At 37.3% G+C, this 18,678-nt stretch overlaps 1 protein-coding gene across 1 annotated transcript in view; it reads left to right on the top strand.

The window, feature by feature from the left end:
* Positions 1-18,678, top strand: part of KITLG (KIT ligand) — a 71,007-nt gene that overhangs the window by 25,018 nt on the left and 27,311 nt on the right. The window contains exons 3-5 of the mRNA XM_063115646.1: positions 3,523-3,612; positions 5,072-5,166; positions 7,735-7,848. Of these exons, the coding sequence (XP_062971716.1) occupies positions 3,523-3,612; positions 5,072-5,166; positions 7,735-7,848 (299 nt within the window). The remainder of the gene's footprint in view (positions 1-3,522; positions 3,613-5,071; positions 5,167-7,734; positions 7,849-18,678) is intronic.

The raw sequence follows: 18,678 nt of genomic DNA on the forward strand, positions 1-18,678 counted from the left end.
CCTTAGTCCTAACAGTGCATACAGACTTCTCATTAGTTTTCTTTCTTTCTTTTTTTTTTTTTTTTCATATCATGTAAATAACTTAAAGGCAACTTTTAGCAATAAAAAGGTTACTACAATTTTGTGTGTTGTGAGGAGTTTGTGGGGGACACTTTTGATGCATGCCTCTAAATAGAAAAATCAAGAACTGCCGATAGTAAGACTAGTTTAATGTGTCTGTGCAACGAAAGGTTATCCTGAAATAAGAGGTTATCACACAATGAGCGTGACCTAGAAGAAAAGTTGTACGATCTTAAAACAAAGTAGCCAAAGAAAAATGTCATATGCAGACGCAGAGAATGTTGCAGAAAAAACAGTGAAATGATTACCCAAACTGAAAGGATACATTTTAGAGCAGAAGTCACAAACACAGGGACATTTTGCTTAGCATTCTATCTCCATTAGGGTGTGTGCAGGCGTGTGTGCACACGCCCCCACATTTAGGCACCCAGATACTCTAGTTGGAGTTTCCAGAAGTTGTAGGAAGAGGAAGAGAGAAAAAACAAAGATAAATATTTTGTTGATTTATTGGAACACCTCACTTGATTGGAAGTCAATTGTCTATTTATTGACGCTACTCTAAACACAATTGAGAACTAAAATTAAATTGAAAAAGGCATCTGAATCCAAAATCAGTGTCAAAATGTTCATATGCAGGGGCTGGCCGGTTAGCTCACTTGCTCATTTGGGAGAGTGTGGTGCTGGTAACGCCAAGGTCATGGGTTCGGATCCCTGTACTGGCCAGCCAGAAAAAGAAAAAAAAAAAAAAAATGCACGTATGAAAGATCATACTCTCTGTTCATGGAAGATTCACTCTATAAAGTCCTTTTTCACACTGTTTTGTTCAAACATTTCTGAAGCACTTGTCTCCCTGGTTTCCTAGCCAATGCAAAGCCCATTAAAAAAAAACCACACAATGAATAATTGCATAGCACCTGTAGTTTGAATACTTTTTCATTTGATTCTCACCACCAGTTCCTGAGGTGGGTAAGGCAAAAATTATTTCTACTCTTATTTTATAGGCTAATGCACAGATACTCAGGGGTACTAACTGACTCGTTTGAGGTCACACAGTAAGGGTCTTGGAGGTTTTCTGGATCCGTGTTCTGCTCATGATTTCCAAATGCGTGTTTTATTTTGTTTTTTTCCTTGCCCTTGGAAACCTTTGTTCAGACAAAATCTTACTCAGAGGCCTGAACAAATAAAACTGAGAAAAACTGAGCTGCTTTGCTTAAAATACGGGTTGGGGGCCTAGAATTCTGGCAGAGCTCATTTTCCTTGCCCAGAATGGCTTGAACATCACTGTACTACACAATTCATTCATTCATTCATTCATTCAGAAAGTGTGTTTATTAGACTCTGTTTTACTTTTCTATTGCTGCTGTAAAAAATTACCACAAATTTAGTGACTGAAAGCAATACAAATTTATTATATTATAGTTTTAGAGATCAGAAGTACAAAATGGGGTGTACCAAGTTAAAGGTATTGGTGGGATTGTGTTACTTTCCTTTTCTAGCTTCTAGAAGCCTCCTGCATTCCTTGACTCCTGACGCCTTCCCTCCATTTTCCATGCACTGATGAGTCAAGACCTTCTCATGCCACATCTCTTTGACCTTTCTTCCATCATTGCATCTCTCTCTGACCAGAGCCGGGAAAGAGTCTCCATTTTTTTCCCCCCTCTTTATTTATTGATTTTATTTATTATTTTTTAAAAATATTATTTTGTCAATATACAATGTGGTTGATTATTGTGGCCCATTACCGAAACCTCCCTCCCTCCTCCCTCTCCCCCCTCCCACCTAGCAATGTCCTTTCTGTATGCTTGTCGTGTCAACTTCAAGGAATTGTAATTGTTGTGTCTTCTCCCCCCCTGGTGTGTGTGTGTGTGTGTGTGTGTGTGTGTGTGTGTGTGTGTCTGTGTGTGTGTGTGAATTTATTTATTTATTTTTAGCTCCCACCAATCAGTGAGAACATGTGGTATTTCTCTTTCTGTGCCTGACTCGTTTCACTTAATATAATTCTCTCAAGGTCCATCCATGTTGTTGCAAATGGCAGTATTAGATCGAGCCTAGAGAACTGAGGATCGTCTCCCCATCTCTAGGTCCTTAACTTAATCCTGTCTGCAAAGTCCATTTTGCCATATAAGGCAATACGTGTACAAGTTCCAAGAATTAGGACACTAGGCATCTTTGGGGGCCATTCTCCCACTTACCATAAGGGCCCATCATGGGCCACATGTTGTGCTCACCATCGACTACAGGAAGCTGGAAATAAGCATGTTAGCAGGAAAAATGTGTTACGAGGGATGACCTGACTGTCTGGGAGAAACAGGAAAACTAAGAAACAAACAAACAAAAACTAAAATAAAATTTTAAACACAGTCATTCAAACAAGTACAGTGATTTGGAACTACTTGGAGGAGAGCAGGCACAACCACCTAACCGAGATGATTTGCAAGTTTTCCTTTTATTTGATGAACCTGAATCATCAAAGGAAAGCAAAGTGTAATATTTCTACCCACAGTTTAAAGGACTTGTGTGTGGTATATATTAGAAAGATTTCTGTATAGAATAATTAATACTGAAAATTTTCTTTTCCACATAAAGAAGGAAGCTCTGCATTTCAGCCCTCTTCTGAGAATCCTGATGAAGCAGGTTTTACTCCTTCTGTGCAGAATTCTCAGTATTTCTACCGTGACTGCTCCTCTGTCCTTATATTTAGCTATGCCAGAGTTAGTTCTTGAATTTTAAAAAAGGGAAATATTCCTTAATGGTAGCAATATATATGCAAAGTTAAGTTACAGTATGAGTTTAATGATAATAGCTTTAAAATAAAGTACTTCAGGAAATGCAAGTTTTTCAGGGATATTTGAATGTCATTAGTTAACATAGAAAGAAATTTTAGCCAGGACCAAATAGATTCCTGTAAAATGAGCAAAATCATATCTTTACAGATATTGGTGTTTTAATATATTTTAAGCAACTGTCAAAGGACATATATTGAAGTTATGACAATTTGAATAATGTAGAATATTCAGCTGTGGCATGGAATATGGAAGAAATTTATCTCCGTATACTTGATATTTGCAAAATTATCAGTTTTAGAGATATTAACATCCTCATAAAAGGTCTAACCAATTTCTGTGAGTGCTGGGACAATATGGGGTGGCTACAAGGACAGGAGTTAGGATTGGGTAGACCTGGATTTACATTCTGATTTCACCACTCAGAAGTCACCAAATCTCTATGTACCTCGATTTCTTTATCTTTAAAATTAGAATATGTGAAAGTTAAATTTTGTTTGCTATTAGATATGCAAGAAGATTAATACATAGTAAATGTTTCAATAAATTTTAGCTTTATTCACTAGCATCTGCACTCATGTTCCAATATCCTGCCTTATAGCCTTGATTAACTATACTCCTATTTAAAACCAGACCCTCTACTTGAGAACTCGATCTCACTCCTCCTTGTCTACTTAAGGACGTCGTTCAAGCAGTTCGCTCTCTTCTGACCTAGATTACCAGTTGCTTCGTTTTACTGAATCATCCCCATGGGCATACAGACATCCTGGTATTTCTACCATCTTATAAATTAAACTCTCTTCATCCCCAATTCTCTGCCAGCTACCTCCCCATTTTGTTTTTATTTATTTATGTGTTTGTTTATTTGCTCTCCTTTCAAGGGAACTTTGAAAAGAGCTGTCTGTACTCTCTGGTTAATCTCCTCTCGTGCTTTTTTAAACCCACTCCAGACTGGCATTTTCCCATCCTGTGTGAACAAAAATGTTCTTGTTAATGTCACCAGTGACCTCTATGTTGCTGTATCCAGTCCTAATCTTACTTGACCTATTACCAGCATTTGACATACTTTGACTCCTGCTCCTTAACTTTTTTTTTTTTTTTTTAACTTGCCTTTCTCCTATGATCATTTGGCTTCTCCCTCTCAGGCTCCTTTAAGGGTTCTAACTCTTCTGCCAGACTTCTTGAGGTTAGAGCTGCATCGGATGCTCAGTCCTTCATTCTTTTTTCTACTTTTGTCCACTCCCTTGGTGATCTCACCCACTCTTTTGCTTAAAATTTCATTTATGTATTGAGGGCTCTCATACATCCAGTGCAAACCTCCCTCCTAAATCCAGATTTAAATATCCTGACTTGGTATATATAATCACTGGAATATCTGAAAGACATTTCAAACTTAACATACTGGAAACTGTACTCCTGATCTGCCCCCAAACCCTCTGTACCCCCAGCCTTTCCCATATCCATTGGTGGCAACAGCATCCTTCCAGTTGTTCAGGCCAAAGTCCTGGGAGTTGTCTTTGACTCTTTCTCTTAAATTACACTCTGTCAGGAAATCCTCTTGGGTCAGCCTTCAGAAGATGTCCAGAATCTAACCACTTCCAGTCAATTCATTGCTGCAACCCTTGCTTGTTTGGATTATAGCAATAACTGCTAATTGGTCTCTGTTTTTTTTTTTTTTTCTACCTGTTGTTACCCTTAAATCTGTTCTGAATACAGCAATCAGAGTGAAATCTTTTAATTAGTTTAGTTTTTAATTTTGAAGTATGTTCATATCCCTCCTCTGGTCAAAATTCTGCAATGAATTCTATTTAATTCACACTAAAAGTCAAAGTCTAGGCAGTGGGCTACAATACCCTACATGATCTGGCATCTCCATTCTCTCTCTGACATCATGAGATTCTACTGCTCCTGAGTTTACTCTTGCTGTTCCTTAAATAAAGAAGATTCCTTAAATAGACCTTAGGGCCTTGGCACCAGCTTTTCTCTCTGTCTACAGTACTGTTCCCACGGATATCTGCATGTATCACTTCCTTAGTTTCATCCAATCTTTGGTAAAATATTGCCTTCTCAATGAAGCACCCAGTAATCATCCTATTAAAAGTTTCAAGCTGTTTTCACTCATTCTGCAGTCTCCAGGGGGAAAGAGGTAATGGCTAGTTCTGTGGTTTTTCCTTTAGACTCAGAGATGTCTAGGGATTTTATGTTTTCTATAATCCTCCTTGCAACAGGAACTCGAGAAGTGTCTGCATACCTGTACTTCATCCAGAGAATCCAGCTGAAGTTACTAGGTAGCAGAACAAGCACCAATATGTACTTTATTTTTGTGACTGGTACAGATGGAGGGAACTGCTCTGGAAAATGAACAGAAGCTCATCACATGCTCTGAAAGGGCTACTTAACTAGCAAGGTATAAGCTGAAGGAGTGGTCCTGCTTACCCAACGTCATCTGTCATTGCCACTCATGTCCCAAGTGTGCAGTGGTTTGTGGACACTAGAGACAGTCTGGGAGTCAGGTGACATCTGTGATGCTGGTTCTGTACCCGCTCTTTTACTGCCTATCCTGAATCTTTTCTTAAAGCTCAGTAGTACCCTTGGAGCTTGGTAAAGCCTGTGGTGTCTCTTGAGTGTGACTGTCAATCTGACCCTAAGATTACTGCTGCTAATAGATCAGAGTAGGCACTATAAGCCCAACCTTCCTTACCTTGCTCTAATTTTTCTTTTTCCATAGTCCTTAACATCTTCTGACTATATAACCTTGTTACTTATGTTTGTCAATTATGGTTCGTCTTCCCTCACTAAAAGGTAAGCTTCATGAGAACAGGGATTTTGTCTTTTTGTTCATTTATGTAGCCCTAGCATCTAGAACAATGCTTGGCACACACTAGGTGCTCAATAAATATTTGTCAAATGAATGAATGGACAAATGTTTCTTTTAGTATTTATTCAATGCCAGTCATCAGGCATGGTAAAGACAAGTAACAATTTTTGCCTTTATATTTCCTAGAGCCTAGAATATGAAGATGGTTATTAGTGAGATTCTCCAATTATAGAGATCCTTAGGGAGGCTTCCCAAATCATATCAGGAAAGAGGGCCTTGGAGAAATACATTTCAAGGAGAGTTACTTCTTTGCAGTGACAATGTCAAAGAAAGCTGTGTTTTAGTAAATTATATTTACATATGTGAAGGAAGACTGTGTTATTAGGGGAGATGTTATATGTTAGGATTGACCAAAAAGAGGAATCCCCCAAATAAATCATTTACACAATTTAGTCTTCACTGTGGTCCAAAGGAGACAATACTGTAAAATGTGACCCCACAGTGCTCAAAGTAACCTTAAATAAAATTAAGCATGATTACTGCTAAAATAGACCACAATGGTAAAGGAGTAAAAGGTTTTAATTTTGTTTTCAAGCCACAAAATCCATGTAAGTAGCATTGTAGTCTTAAAAATCTTAGCAAATGATAATTATCATTTGGTTCATGCAATATCTAATTAGTGTGCTGATATTAATTGAAAATAATACTCCAGTTCCTTTTGGCACATGACTAGTTGCATAAATAGAAAAGATTTCTAGTCACGTGCATCTGGGCTTTTGTGTAATTACTTAAAGATTCCTTTGGATGTTAGTTCATAAAAGAAATCTCAAATGTTTTTAAATATCTTGACATCTCCATGCCTTTACTCAGGCTATTTTTCCTGGAATGCTCATCTTTGTTGACCCTTGAAAACTCCTCCATGTCCTACAAAATCCAGCCAGAGTCATATTTTCTCCCTGGCTTTTCTTGGCACTGTCTTCCTGCCACAGGTTCTCCCCCTTAGGAGTAATTGATTAATTGTTTCCTCCTCTGTATTCCCAAAGCATTTATTACAAGGTGTGGGTGTTATTTATTTACATACCTCTGAGTTTCAAGGGCCTCTGCATTGTCTTTGTTTCTGTAGTGACTGGTACAGTCTCTGTCTCATAATACATGTTCAACAAACGGTTATGAATTAGAGCACTAAAATATGTTTTTACTTTGACCACTGATTCATCCAGCAAATGTTTATTCAGGGCTTTTTATATGCAAGGTCCTGTGGTTCTGTATTGTAAAGATACTAAAAAATAAATCAGATGCCCAAGTACTTAAAGCTCTAAAGTATTGTGTACTAAGGAAAAATGTCACAATAAAGTAAATAAGTCACTATAATACATGATAGAAAGTGTTATTTTCAAAAAGATGTGTGTGGGGGTGTGTGTGTGTGCATGTGTATAAGAGAGATTACTTCCTGCTAGGGTTCAAGAGTGTCTTCCTATTGGCCAACGAAATATTTTCCTTATTAAGTGACTAAAAAGCTATCATTCAAAAGAATAAAGCAATAATTCTTTTGATGTCTCACAAATTAGGTTAAATTCTGTCTTAGATCTAAAATGCACCTTTCTTCCTCATTTTAACTTGGTGTACGATTGTATTAAAGCACCATTCAGGAGTTATGCTGCTACTTGTCAAACAATCTGTGTTTAAAGTAGCAAAAGAAACTTTCTTTTGGTGCCTTAAGGTATGAATATTATGCATTCCCTAGTTTTTAGAAGACACACTAAATAAGTCTGTCACATGTTGCTACAAGTCATCCCTAATTGCCATTCGGAAATTGGCTGCAGAAAGCTTTTGACAAAAGTTAACAATAATGTCACTGAAAGAATAATTCAAACCAGATTTTAACTGAGAGTTTTTTAAACATTTGATAATCATAGTTTGAATGCCTAGCATTTAGTTGTATTTAAGCCAACAGCTTTTTTATAAAAAATATAGCAGATTGGCCTTTCCCACATCAAGGCATGATATGTTAATAGTTTACATGACTAGAGATTTAATGGATGGTCACCAAGCAATTTTTCTGTTTTCATTTAGACTTGGATTATCACTTGCTTTTATCTTCAACTGCTCCTATTTAATCCTCTCGTCAAAACTAAAGGGATCTGCGGGAATCGTGTGACTAATAATGTAAAAGACGTCACAAAATTGGTAAGTAAGGAATGCTTTTCCATGGCTGTGACTTTTTGCTTGTGCTTGTTGATCAAAGACTTAGGTTTTTCTGGCCCCAAATTTGTATTTTTCTAAGACAAGGAAAGGAATCGTTGAGTTATTGTAAAGAGTTTATAGAGAGCAGGTAGGGAAATATTTAAGGTCATGGAGAATTTGGTGGGAAAGTCAGCCCATTGCACACCACTGCAGTGAGTTTATTTCTTTGCTGGTCTTTCTGCCTCATTCACAGGTGGTGAAGGACCCTGGAGAGTTTGCTGTGTGCTGATATGCCGGCAACAGCTTGTACCCCATCATCTCTTTAGTGGGTTCCTCAGTGTGTCTTAGTTCCCCTCCACCACTTTCCTACTCTCCCATGCCCAACAAAAGGAGTTCTGAGATACCATTCTCCCCTTTGCATCAGCATGAAGTCAGATGTGGGTGAGAGCACATAGTTGAAAGAGTGATTTATTCCCCAAATGTTGAATGGACTCATCTGCCACGTTTGTCATATTGGAACTCTTCCCTCAGAAGAAGCCCATTTGCACTGGTGTCCCTTGGTCACTGCCAGTTTCGTGCCGTGCTTCTTCTGATGCTTCCCTTAAGACTCAAACCACAGAAAGGGTGTAACACATCTGGAACGCATCCTTCCCAGCTCTGGCGATCGAGGAGAGAGTTTACATGCCCATTTATACCATGTGTGATTTCAGGATAAACAAAGTTTGAGAAGCATTTTTCCTGGTTCAAAATAGTCAGTAAGTTCCTGGTTCAAAATAGTCAGTCAGGTGGCCCTCAGTTACTTGAATATTTACTAGAGAACAGAGGTGATGTGAGAATGGAGGAGAAATGAGGCTTGCAGGACAGAGAAGTGAAAGAAGAGTATACTTGTTGAGATGATAGGATATGGGAGTAGAGGGGGCTTCCCTGCTCTTGATAAACATTTTCTGGTTTGTATATTTTATTCTGGGTTCATAACAGAACTTCAAAACAAAAGTTTAATGCTGTGGTTAAAGTCTTGCTATATAGGCTCATGCAGAATTAGAAACACACACACACACACACACAATTTATGCAGATTCCTTAGAAGAACACCTAGAGAGTCCAGGTTTAGAAGTATGCTCTGAAACAGCAGCTGAAGATGTATCTACATATTTTACTTGAGGGATTGGTAAGCAAAACAATGCAACTTTTTCCTACTGTACACCCAGCTGGGTGTTGTGTATAGGGATGAGAGTGAAAGTGAAGTATTTTTTAAAAACATAGATCATGGGGCTGGCCGGTTAACTCAGTTGGTTAGAGTGTGGTGTTGATAACACCAAGGTCAAGGGTTTAGATCCCTGTACTGGCCCACTGCCAAAAAAATAATAATAAGTACATAGATCATGGTCCTTTTTCTCAAATTGTTTGTTAGTTTGTGATCCAAGAAATAATACTAAAAAGATACTGTGTGTTTATATTCTAAATTTTGTGTATTTCAGTAGAAGGCATTCATTAAATGTTTGTCGAGTGGATGAAGAAATGATGTGCTCCACTTTGGTGAGCATCTCATCACCTGTGGTGCTTATTAAAGTTACAGGTGCCTGGGCCCCACTCCAAGAAACTAGTTTGATAAGACTGAGAAAGGGCTCCAGGCATCTACATTTTTAACAAATTCCTGAAAGGAGGTTTAAGAACTATTGCTCTAGATGGTCTATTCTGTCAAAGTTTAGAGACCATATGTCCTGGTTCTAATTTAATCTCAATTCTTATTATTAGGACTAGTTATACCTATGTTGTATAGATTTAGATAGATGTCAGGTTAATACGAATCTCCAGATTATGCTTCAAGTCCCTGGGAAATTAGAGCTCACATAGAGCTGCTGGTATAACTATGGGAGCTGAGAGTGAGCTGGGGCCAGACCTGCACTGGCCCTAGGGAGCAAATTTCAATTATGCGGGCAAGGAAGCAGATTTGGAAGATGACCACAGACTGGGCATGTCTGAGATTAACATGGTATTTAAGAAAAATTACTGGTAGGCCTTATTATTTGCTAAGTATTTAAGGAATACTACTTAATAAGCATCACTTCCTGTGAAATGTCAAACTAATATTTTCAAGTGGTATAAGTAGGTATTATAAGCACCTTCCAAGATTTTCTATTCTTGTTTTTAACCATCTGCTTATTATTAGCCTGTTACCTAAAAGCTGATACAATGAAAAATGGCCAGAAGCATTAATAAGATGAGAAAGAAGTGTCTGGAAAGGAATATTTATTAATATTGACACTAAAATAGCAAACGTCAAATCATTAAACTGAAAAAATGTTTTTGCTCCTTCCAGCTATTAACTCAAAGAGAAAAAAAATTAATCTTAAGAGTCGCTGTAGGGAAATAGTGTGTTTTCTTTGGATTATATTCTTTAATAAGTCACTTGAAAACAAATCAAGGGCCGGCCCCGTGGCTCATTCGGGAGAGTGCGGTGCTGATAACACCAAGGCCACGGGTTCGGATCCTATATAGGGATGGCCGGTTAGCTCACTGGCTGAGCGTGGTGCTGAGAACACCAAATCAAGGGTTAAGATCCCCTTACTGGTCATCTTTTATTTTTTTTAAAAAAAGAAAAGAAAACAAATCAAGTTTATAAAAAGTAGGGCTCAGAAGATCACCTCTAATTGAACAAATAAAGACCTATACAATTCACAGCCTGTATTTCACAGAGTAGGAAATAGAAAAGTATAAAACAATCTCTGAGCTCATAGCAGTTATAATCTAATGTGGGAGATAAGCCATCTCCATTAAAATGTGAATTCATATCACTAACACCACAATAACAAAACAGAAATGGATATCATTTAGAAGATCCCACGGTATAACATAGGATCCAACCTGTGCTGATATATTGGTTAAAAGAATGGATTTTGGAATCTTTCAAACCTGAGTTTAAATCATAGATCTTTGACCTTAGATAAATAACTTCCTTTCTAAAACTCAGTTCCTACTTCTCAATTTTGTGGTATAGATCAAAAAAGAGAAAGTATATATAAATATTTTACCAGTTATTGTCACAGAACCTCTTTGTGCCTCAGTTTCCTCACCAGTATAATTAGAGAGATTAATAGTTCTTAACCTTAAAGAGTGATTGTGAGGATTAAATGAGTTAATATAACAGTGCCTGAACAAGGTAAATGCCTGAGATCTGACCTATTTATTGTGGTAGTTGTAGTAGTAGTGGTGTTTGTAGGATCATAAGATGCTGGAGCTGGAAAGAAATTTAGAGACAATCTAAGCAAACTATTTTATAAATAAGGAAACTGAGACCCAAGAGTGGTAAAACCCAGCTCCTGGTCCCATTTACCAGTACTGTGTCTTCTGGAACACTGGTTTTCAAACTGGCTCCTAGAGCCTACCAACATATTCAGCTTTTATTTGTATATCTGGGTTTCCAAACAAAACTTGGCTTGAAAAAAGAATCAAGCTTATGAAAAAATGTTTGGAAGCTGTCACTTTAAACCAAAGACTGCAGGATATCATTTGAGAACCATCCCATCACAATCTCTCAGGGTACTTATTTAAGGTACAGCTGTAAGGGCACCACTGCAGAACTACCGAATCTCAGCTTGTGGAGGTGCAGTGTAGGAGCCTAATGTTTCCGACTAGCATCCCATGTGATAGTTATTTGCATAGAAGCACCAGGACTGCATAGGCCATAATGCTTATAGTGTTTTTTTTCATATTTGAAAAGAAGCTGAGCATTCCTATCCTAACTCACTCATTTCACTAATTCACACAGCAACACAAGTGACTGTTGAGTCTTGCGGATACAGATAATCACAGCCTTTTTCCAAAAAATGCTGGGGCAAAGCATCTTAGTGGAAGTCAAGAACACCGGGTCATTTAGATACCAGCACTACTATTACCTGGCTGTATGACCTTGGACAAGACTCTGAACCTTTCTGGGATTCAGTTTCCTGTTTTTTAAAATGAGGAACATGAACATGATCGATAGTTCTGAATCTGGGCCTCATAAGCTTCAAACACCTGCACATGGAACTCTGAATCGCCCTTCATGTGCTTTATGTCCATTTCTGAGAGCGTGCCTCGCTCTCATCACTTCTCAGAGAAGTCTGTGACCCCAAAGAAGACAAGAACTGCTAAATTAGAGACCTTGGAGGCCCTTTTGGCTTTAAATTATTTTATTCCATAATGATATTTTTTCAGGTTGCACCTCTTGGAATAATGCCTGGATTAAAGGAGTTATACAGAATGAGAGGAATTTGCTTTGCAGACGTAACCTTGGTGCATTTTATGAGAGAAAGAGTGAGCTGATGGTATTCTTTTGCCTTGTGCTCACAGTGATTTCTTCAGCTGAAATCATTCCTGTGCAGTCTCTACCAGTGTCCACCTTTGCATTAGATGGCAATGTGCTCCGTGCCCACAAACCTTAAGTTTGTTTGCTTGGGGTGATTCTCACATCACAGAAGCACATGATTTATGGCTTTACTGACTTTTTTTTTTTTTTAATTTCTTCTTGGACACTTTCTACTGCCCCTATGGTCCCCATGGTTTTCATTTGAAATCCTTCTGGCATGTTTACTCAGCATAATCATTCATCTACTTACAGAACATTTTGCTTTGTTTCTAAAAAATGTTGCAAGACTTGTTTTAAATGGCAAACTAAAATGTACGTAAAGAAAGGGTCAAGTATCTGGGAAGAAGATGAATCAAACTTTTAAAACTTTTATTCCTGGGAAGTGAGGTTGCAACTTTCAATAGTTATAAGTGTCATATAAAGAGGAAATCCAAATATTGAAATAGTTCAAATTAGTTTGCCCTGTTTGTTTGCTCTCCCTACTCTTCCTTTTATTTGTGATGATGTTTTTCCTTCATTTGGAGGAATTTAATTAAATGTGACTTTGCTGCTTTTAAAAAATATTTATATCTTCAAATATCTATTGAGCAATGAATCGTCTTCCTCAAAGTGTTTTCTAAGGTAGGTTGCTGTCCCATTCCTATCTTGTAAAGGTGAAATTACTCTGTCTTTTCAACGTCAGACCACAAATCAGGATAGGATTAGAACAAAGGAATCTATAGTTTTCCTGGTCTTCTGATAGGCACTTATTTTAAATTGATTATATTAATACATAACTCTTGGAGGTAAACATAATGGGAGATCATAAAAATATCCTCAGATAATTAAATGTTTATACTTTGAATGGGCAGCTTTGACTAATTATGATTTTTCTTCTTCAAATATTATGTTCTTCAAATAGCATGACCACTGCATTAAAGTGAAGGATTAGAGTTTCTGAATCTCCCCATTTTCAGATGAATTCTCATCTTTTCTTCAAATGACCTATGTATATCTTCTCTTTAAAAGTAGAGGTGTCACGTAGTTCTATTTGACCTTTGAAGAACAATAGTTTGATAGATGAATTTTAAAGTTATTTTTATTAGTTTGCAATATTTCGCATTTTATTTTTTGCTCCTGTGATGAGTAGAAATGTCCTTCTCTATTTAAAGCTAAATTTAGGACTTTCGGTATTTAAAGAAAAGGTAGAAGTATATTAGAAATAATATTTATAAAACCTGTCTAAATGACTTGCTATATTACCAAACACGTCAATTTATCATGAGAAAAAAAATTGTTCTTTCTTTATGGAATAAACTACACAGATAATGTCTTCTCTTTAGCTTTTAAAAGCAGTAGTTATGGTATGAGTATCTAAGCACCACGCAAAGCACTTTGTATGGATGGTTTCCTTTAGTTTTCACAGCCCTATGAGGTAATTATTTTTACCCCCAGTTTATTGGTTAGGAAGGTGACATCTAGGGATGTTTTATTAAACATCATCACCGGGAAAATAGCTGAGTATAGTCTTGAACCCATAACTACCTGTCTTTGCAGCACAAGAACTCAGTTCATAATTTATAATGCCTTCTCAGTAGTGTAAGATGCAAGTTGCAACTGCGATTTACAAATTATCATTGTGACCTATTACATTTTATTTCTTTAAATTTTGTTTCTTTATCTCATTGTGATTAAGAAGTTATCATATTGTAGAAGCTCAAAATTAGTGCTACTTAATTGGAATCATCATCATAAGAATGTTTATGAAAAAGACAAAAAAAGTTTTTAATGTCTCCTTTTTGAAAGGATATAAGAGTTACCCACCTTTATTTAGGTGTTCTTTACTGAGAAAAGACGACCTAGAAAAGCCTGGAGTTGCATCTTAATTTTTTTAATCACTAATTTAGTTATCATTAAAAAAATTAAAACAAACAAACAAAAAACAGATACCCTTGAAAACTAAAGGTGATTGACCTGGTTAGTTAGATTTTTAGTCAGTATTAATGGGAGATAATTTATCAGGAGAAACGAAAAGGCAAAAAGCTCTTTCCTGTGTTATTTCTGAAGGCTGAACAACCAGCATTACAGTCAGCTATTGCACATGAGTGAACTGTGATATTTAGAGAGAAGTGTAGAGCTTTTTCTCCTCTGTAGTTGTGATTCTTAAACTTCTTTGGATCTGATGAGACTGAAAACCAGGGACTCTTTCCCCAGAAGGAGCATACATAAGCACAACATTTTGCATGGAATGTCAAGGGAATAGTGAGCCACTACTGCGTTTTGATTCCTCTCTTGGACTTGGGAGAGACAACTGAGACTAGTAAGGGTCTTGCCAAGGATATCCAAGTGGCCACTGATTTTGTGAGATTTAGGGACCTCAGTGACATTTGAATTATGAGATCCAAAGGTTTTAAACCAGAGATCTAGAGAGGGAGTTAAGTGTTCTGACTTTGAGTTCTTTTTCTCCTGACTCCAAATACCTTCAAGGGTATGATAGGCAGCCAGTGCTGGTTTGGCTTGCAAAGAGTTTTTCTTGGCCCTGTTTCCAGCATTTCTAAATGCTGTTCTTCTACGCATTTTTTTTTTCTCCAGTGTCACTGAGTATGGTCAATCTTCAGGGCATCCAAAAAAGATAGCAAATGGGGCCCATCTAGTCAAGTTTATGCAATCATCAACTAACTTGTCTTTGCAGTTTTATACGTTTATAATCTGGCATAATACTACATCCTCGCACTCCAAACCAAAGCTCATTGGAATGATTTGGCCTTTGGTAAAATTTTCCATCAATTAAGTTCTATTTTGTTTCCCCTGACTTTATTTTAGTAGAATAGATTTGTTTTCAAAATAAAACAAGTTACCTACTCATTAACCTTATTAACCTCAAAGCAAGTTACTTACTCATTAAATTAGTTATTTGCTCATTTAACCTTACCAACAGGATACTTCCCTGGAACCTAGACCAGATTCCTGCTTTTCTAGCTTCTAGTCTCTGTTTAAATATTTTACACATATTTAGTACTTTCCTAGTGGTCTTCTAGCTTTCTGCCTCTCTCTTCTCTCCATGCTCCAATCCATTCTTCCAGACTAATCTTCCTAAATTTACTTGCATGTTCCCTCCCTGTTTAAACATGTTCAAGGTTGCACCATGGCTTATATTAGAAAGTCAGACCACACTGAATTTTTACTTATTATCTATTTCACCCTTTTTATTTTATACACAAGGAGTAGAAGTTCCAGAGAGAGGATGCAACATGCCTCAGTAGGAGTAATTTGCTGTAGAGTGCTGGTGAGAGAACTGTTTCTGCTGAACCTCACTGCCTCCTATTTAACTTCCTTAGCCCAGCATTAAGCAGGTTCCAATGTGGCTTTCCTGGCATATTTCTTACCTCTTTTTGGGTCTCCCTGACACACCATGAGCTTTCCCATTCCTTTGTCTTTCCCTCTTCTATCTAGAATGCCTGATTCCCTTGTGTTTAATATTAATAGAAACTCATACTGATTTATATACCATACCTAAGCACTTAGTATTTTATATGAGTTATTTAATTCTTATAAATCCATTTGCTAGATTCTATTATGATTGCCACTAGACACATGTGTAAATTAAGGTTAAAGTAGATGAAGTAACTTGCCCAAGACCTTTGAGTTAGCAGGAGATAAGGGCAGGAACCAACCTTAGCAGTCTGTCTCCAGAACCTGTGCTGTTAGCCCCTACATTAAATGTACTGCCTCGAAGAAACATCTTCCAAGTTCCAGGGCAAAGGCTTCCTCTACTCTATAAGATTTTCCATATGATCAATATAGATCAGAGAAGTTAAATTTATTGCAAGGTTATCTGTGCTTTCTGAATGCTATTCAACATATACAAATGCTTAGAAAGTAATATAATTTATGAAGCAACCACAACTATCTACATACAACTTGACTTTTTAAGTTATCTTCCAAATGTAACTGGAAAGGAACCAACAAAAGCCAAGAAAGTAATCAAGGGGAGACTGCTGTCTAGATCGGTGTGCTGAGCATGACCACACAGAGCCAAGGTTTGCATCTTCCCTCCACCAGTTACTCTTGATGCCTATGACCTTGGATGCCAGTTAACCTCTCTGAGCCTCCATGTCCTCATCTGTAAAATAGGCTTAATAAGATATATCTCATGGGGTTGTGGTAGAGATTGTATATGAAAGCTTGTTGTAAATGGTAAAGCACTTTTCGAAAATATTTTTTTAGTCTCACCAGAAATTAAATATTCAGTAAATCAGCTTAATGCAGAAACACACCCTTCAGAGCAGTACAGTGTGGAGATTTCAGTGTCTTGGTCAGAGAACTTCTTGTAAGATTTCTTTGACTTCTTTGAACCAATTTTTATGTATAAGTAACTCGTAAAATGGAATTGGCCAGCATATCCCTTATGTTTTTCTCTGTTCTTTAGATATATACTCAGTTTCTAAGTTTTCTAAACACTAACTCAATTGATTCTATACTTGTATTTTGCACATAATGTAAATTATGTTTAAGAAGAAGCTAGATTGTTAAGCAGCTTTTTTCAGAATACCTGCCACCTCTTGCTGCATTTTTCAATCTGGAATGGCTTGAATTTACATGGTTGGTTCATAACAAAATAGAAAGTTGTGCTCAGTCTCATATTCCAGCTTTCACACCTGCAAAAGTGTCTGTTGTGTCTTTACCATCAGGGTTTAGATAAAATGACTAGGTCATTTTGCTCTTCAAAAATGGGGATAAAGATTCAGAAGACAAAAGAAATTACGGGAATATGGTGGGAGGCTTGACTGAGAGGAAGAAAGTGTAAAGAAAAGAGAATTAACTCCAAAAGTAAGTGAACAACGTCACCTTCTGTGGCAGCCCAAATGTGTTTTCAATAAGCAGCAAGAATTCTACTGTTTTATTGGGGATGGCATGAGGAGAGATGATAATGGAGACTCCCAAGTGCTAAATATTGAGGGCGAATGCCCAGAGAATAGATGAAAATGTGGAGTGGAGCTAAGAAGGGAAAGGCTTTGCTGTCAGAGGGACCTGGATTCTAGTCCAGACTTCACACATGGTGGCTGTGTGACCTCAGTCAAGTTACTCAATCTCTTCGAGCCTCAATTTCTTTATCTGTCAAGTAAAGAATGTATGTCACAGAGATCTGAGGATTGGATATGGTAATGCAATTTAAGCCCTTAATGAGCACAGTGCCTGGCGCATAATAAAAATTTGATAAGTGTCAGACACCGTTACTACTGTATGATCAAGTGAGCTAAGGAAGAAACAGCCAGACCCGCTGCTGCAGCTCAAGGCTGACACATGTAAGGTGGTCACACTGGAAGGAGGATGATGGTGAGCAGCTTGGGGCCACTTACCATCTTGGCTCATCTCCAGCTACTTAGGCCTTTGCCTGGGATTCTTTTCTCAGCAAATTGTTCTCAGATTCTAGAAGCTATTGGCAAGACCATGTGATGTTTTGGGAAACTTGTGGAAGATGACCTGGGCCAGCAAACATACACATGAGCTCAGCTTTCTACAAGGGAAATAGAGTTTTTAGGGACAGGGTAAAGGGGAAAATAAGTCTACAAAGCAAGATAGACCCATTGAAGAGGCCATGGTGAAAAACCACTTTTTTGTATTGTGAACTGATTCAATACTCAATGGGCTGAGACATTTGTTGTCTATTCAGCTGGAAATTTTAACAGTGATACAGAGCTGGTGCTGTATGTAGGAAGGGAGTTAAAAGAGCCTAAAAGTGTATAACATACCAGGGTCATATGTCTCCAAGGTCATTTGCCAATGTTTATAGTGTGTTTGGCACATTCACGCGCTTCAACTGTGAATGACCATTTGACATAGGTAACTTGATCTCCATTTTCCAAATAAGGGGAACCAACATACAAAGAGTTTGATTTATTCCAAGTTCCTCAGTCCCGAATCTGTTGCTTAGTCACTTATGCCACAATGACTGATGTAAATATTTTAGACATTTTTTTAAAGCTTTAAAAGAAGCCAGGCAAACATTTGAAGCATCTCGAATGTTCAGCCGAAGGTAAACAGATTAAGTTATATCCCAAATCTGAATCTTTCTAAATTATTTACGTTTTAAAGCATTTGCATTATTCTTTTGAAGTTGCACTGACATTTTTGTAGGATCAACACAGAACAGTAGTTCTCAAACTTGATTATGCATTAAAATCAACTAGATGATTTGTTAAGTAAGATTCATTAGGTCTAGTGTGGCCTGAGAATTTGCTTTTCTACCAGGTTTCTTGTCGATACTGAGACACCACTTTGAGGTCCACACTTCGAGAACATGTGACAAGAAAATCATACTTTATTTCTAATTTTATAGCAGAACATGTAGGAAAATAGTCTTCATGGGAAATTCTAAGAACACAGATGGAAGTGGAAATTCATATCATGTCTCCAAAACTGAATAAGTTATACTTAGCCAATCATAACTGAATTTGCAATCTAAAAGATTTATATTATCTCTTTCTTTTTTTTTTTTTTGGAGG

The sequence above is a fragment of the Cynocephalus volans genome, chromosome 12 (genome assembly GCF_027409185.1).
Source record: "Cynocephalus volans isolate mCynVol1 chromosome 12, mCynVol1.pri, whole genome shotgun sequence".
Taxonomy (NCBI): Eukaryota; Metazoa; Chordata; class Mammalia; order Dermoptera; family Cynocephalidae; genus Cynocephalus; species Cynocephalus volans.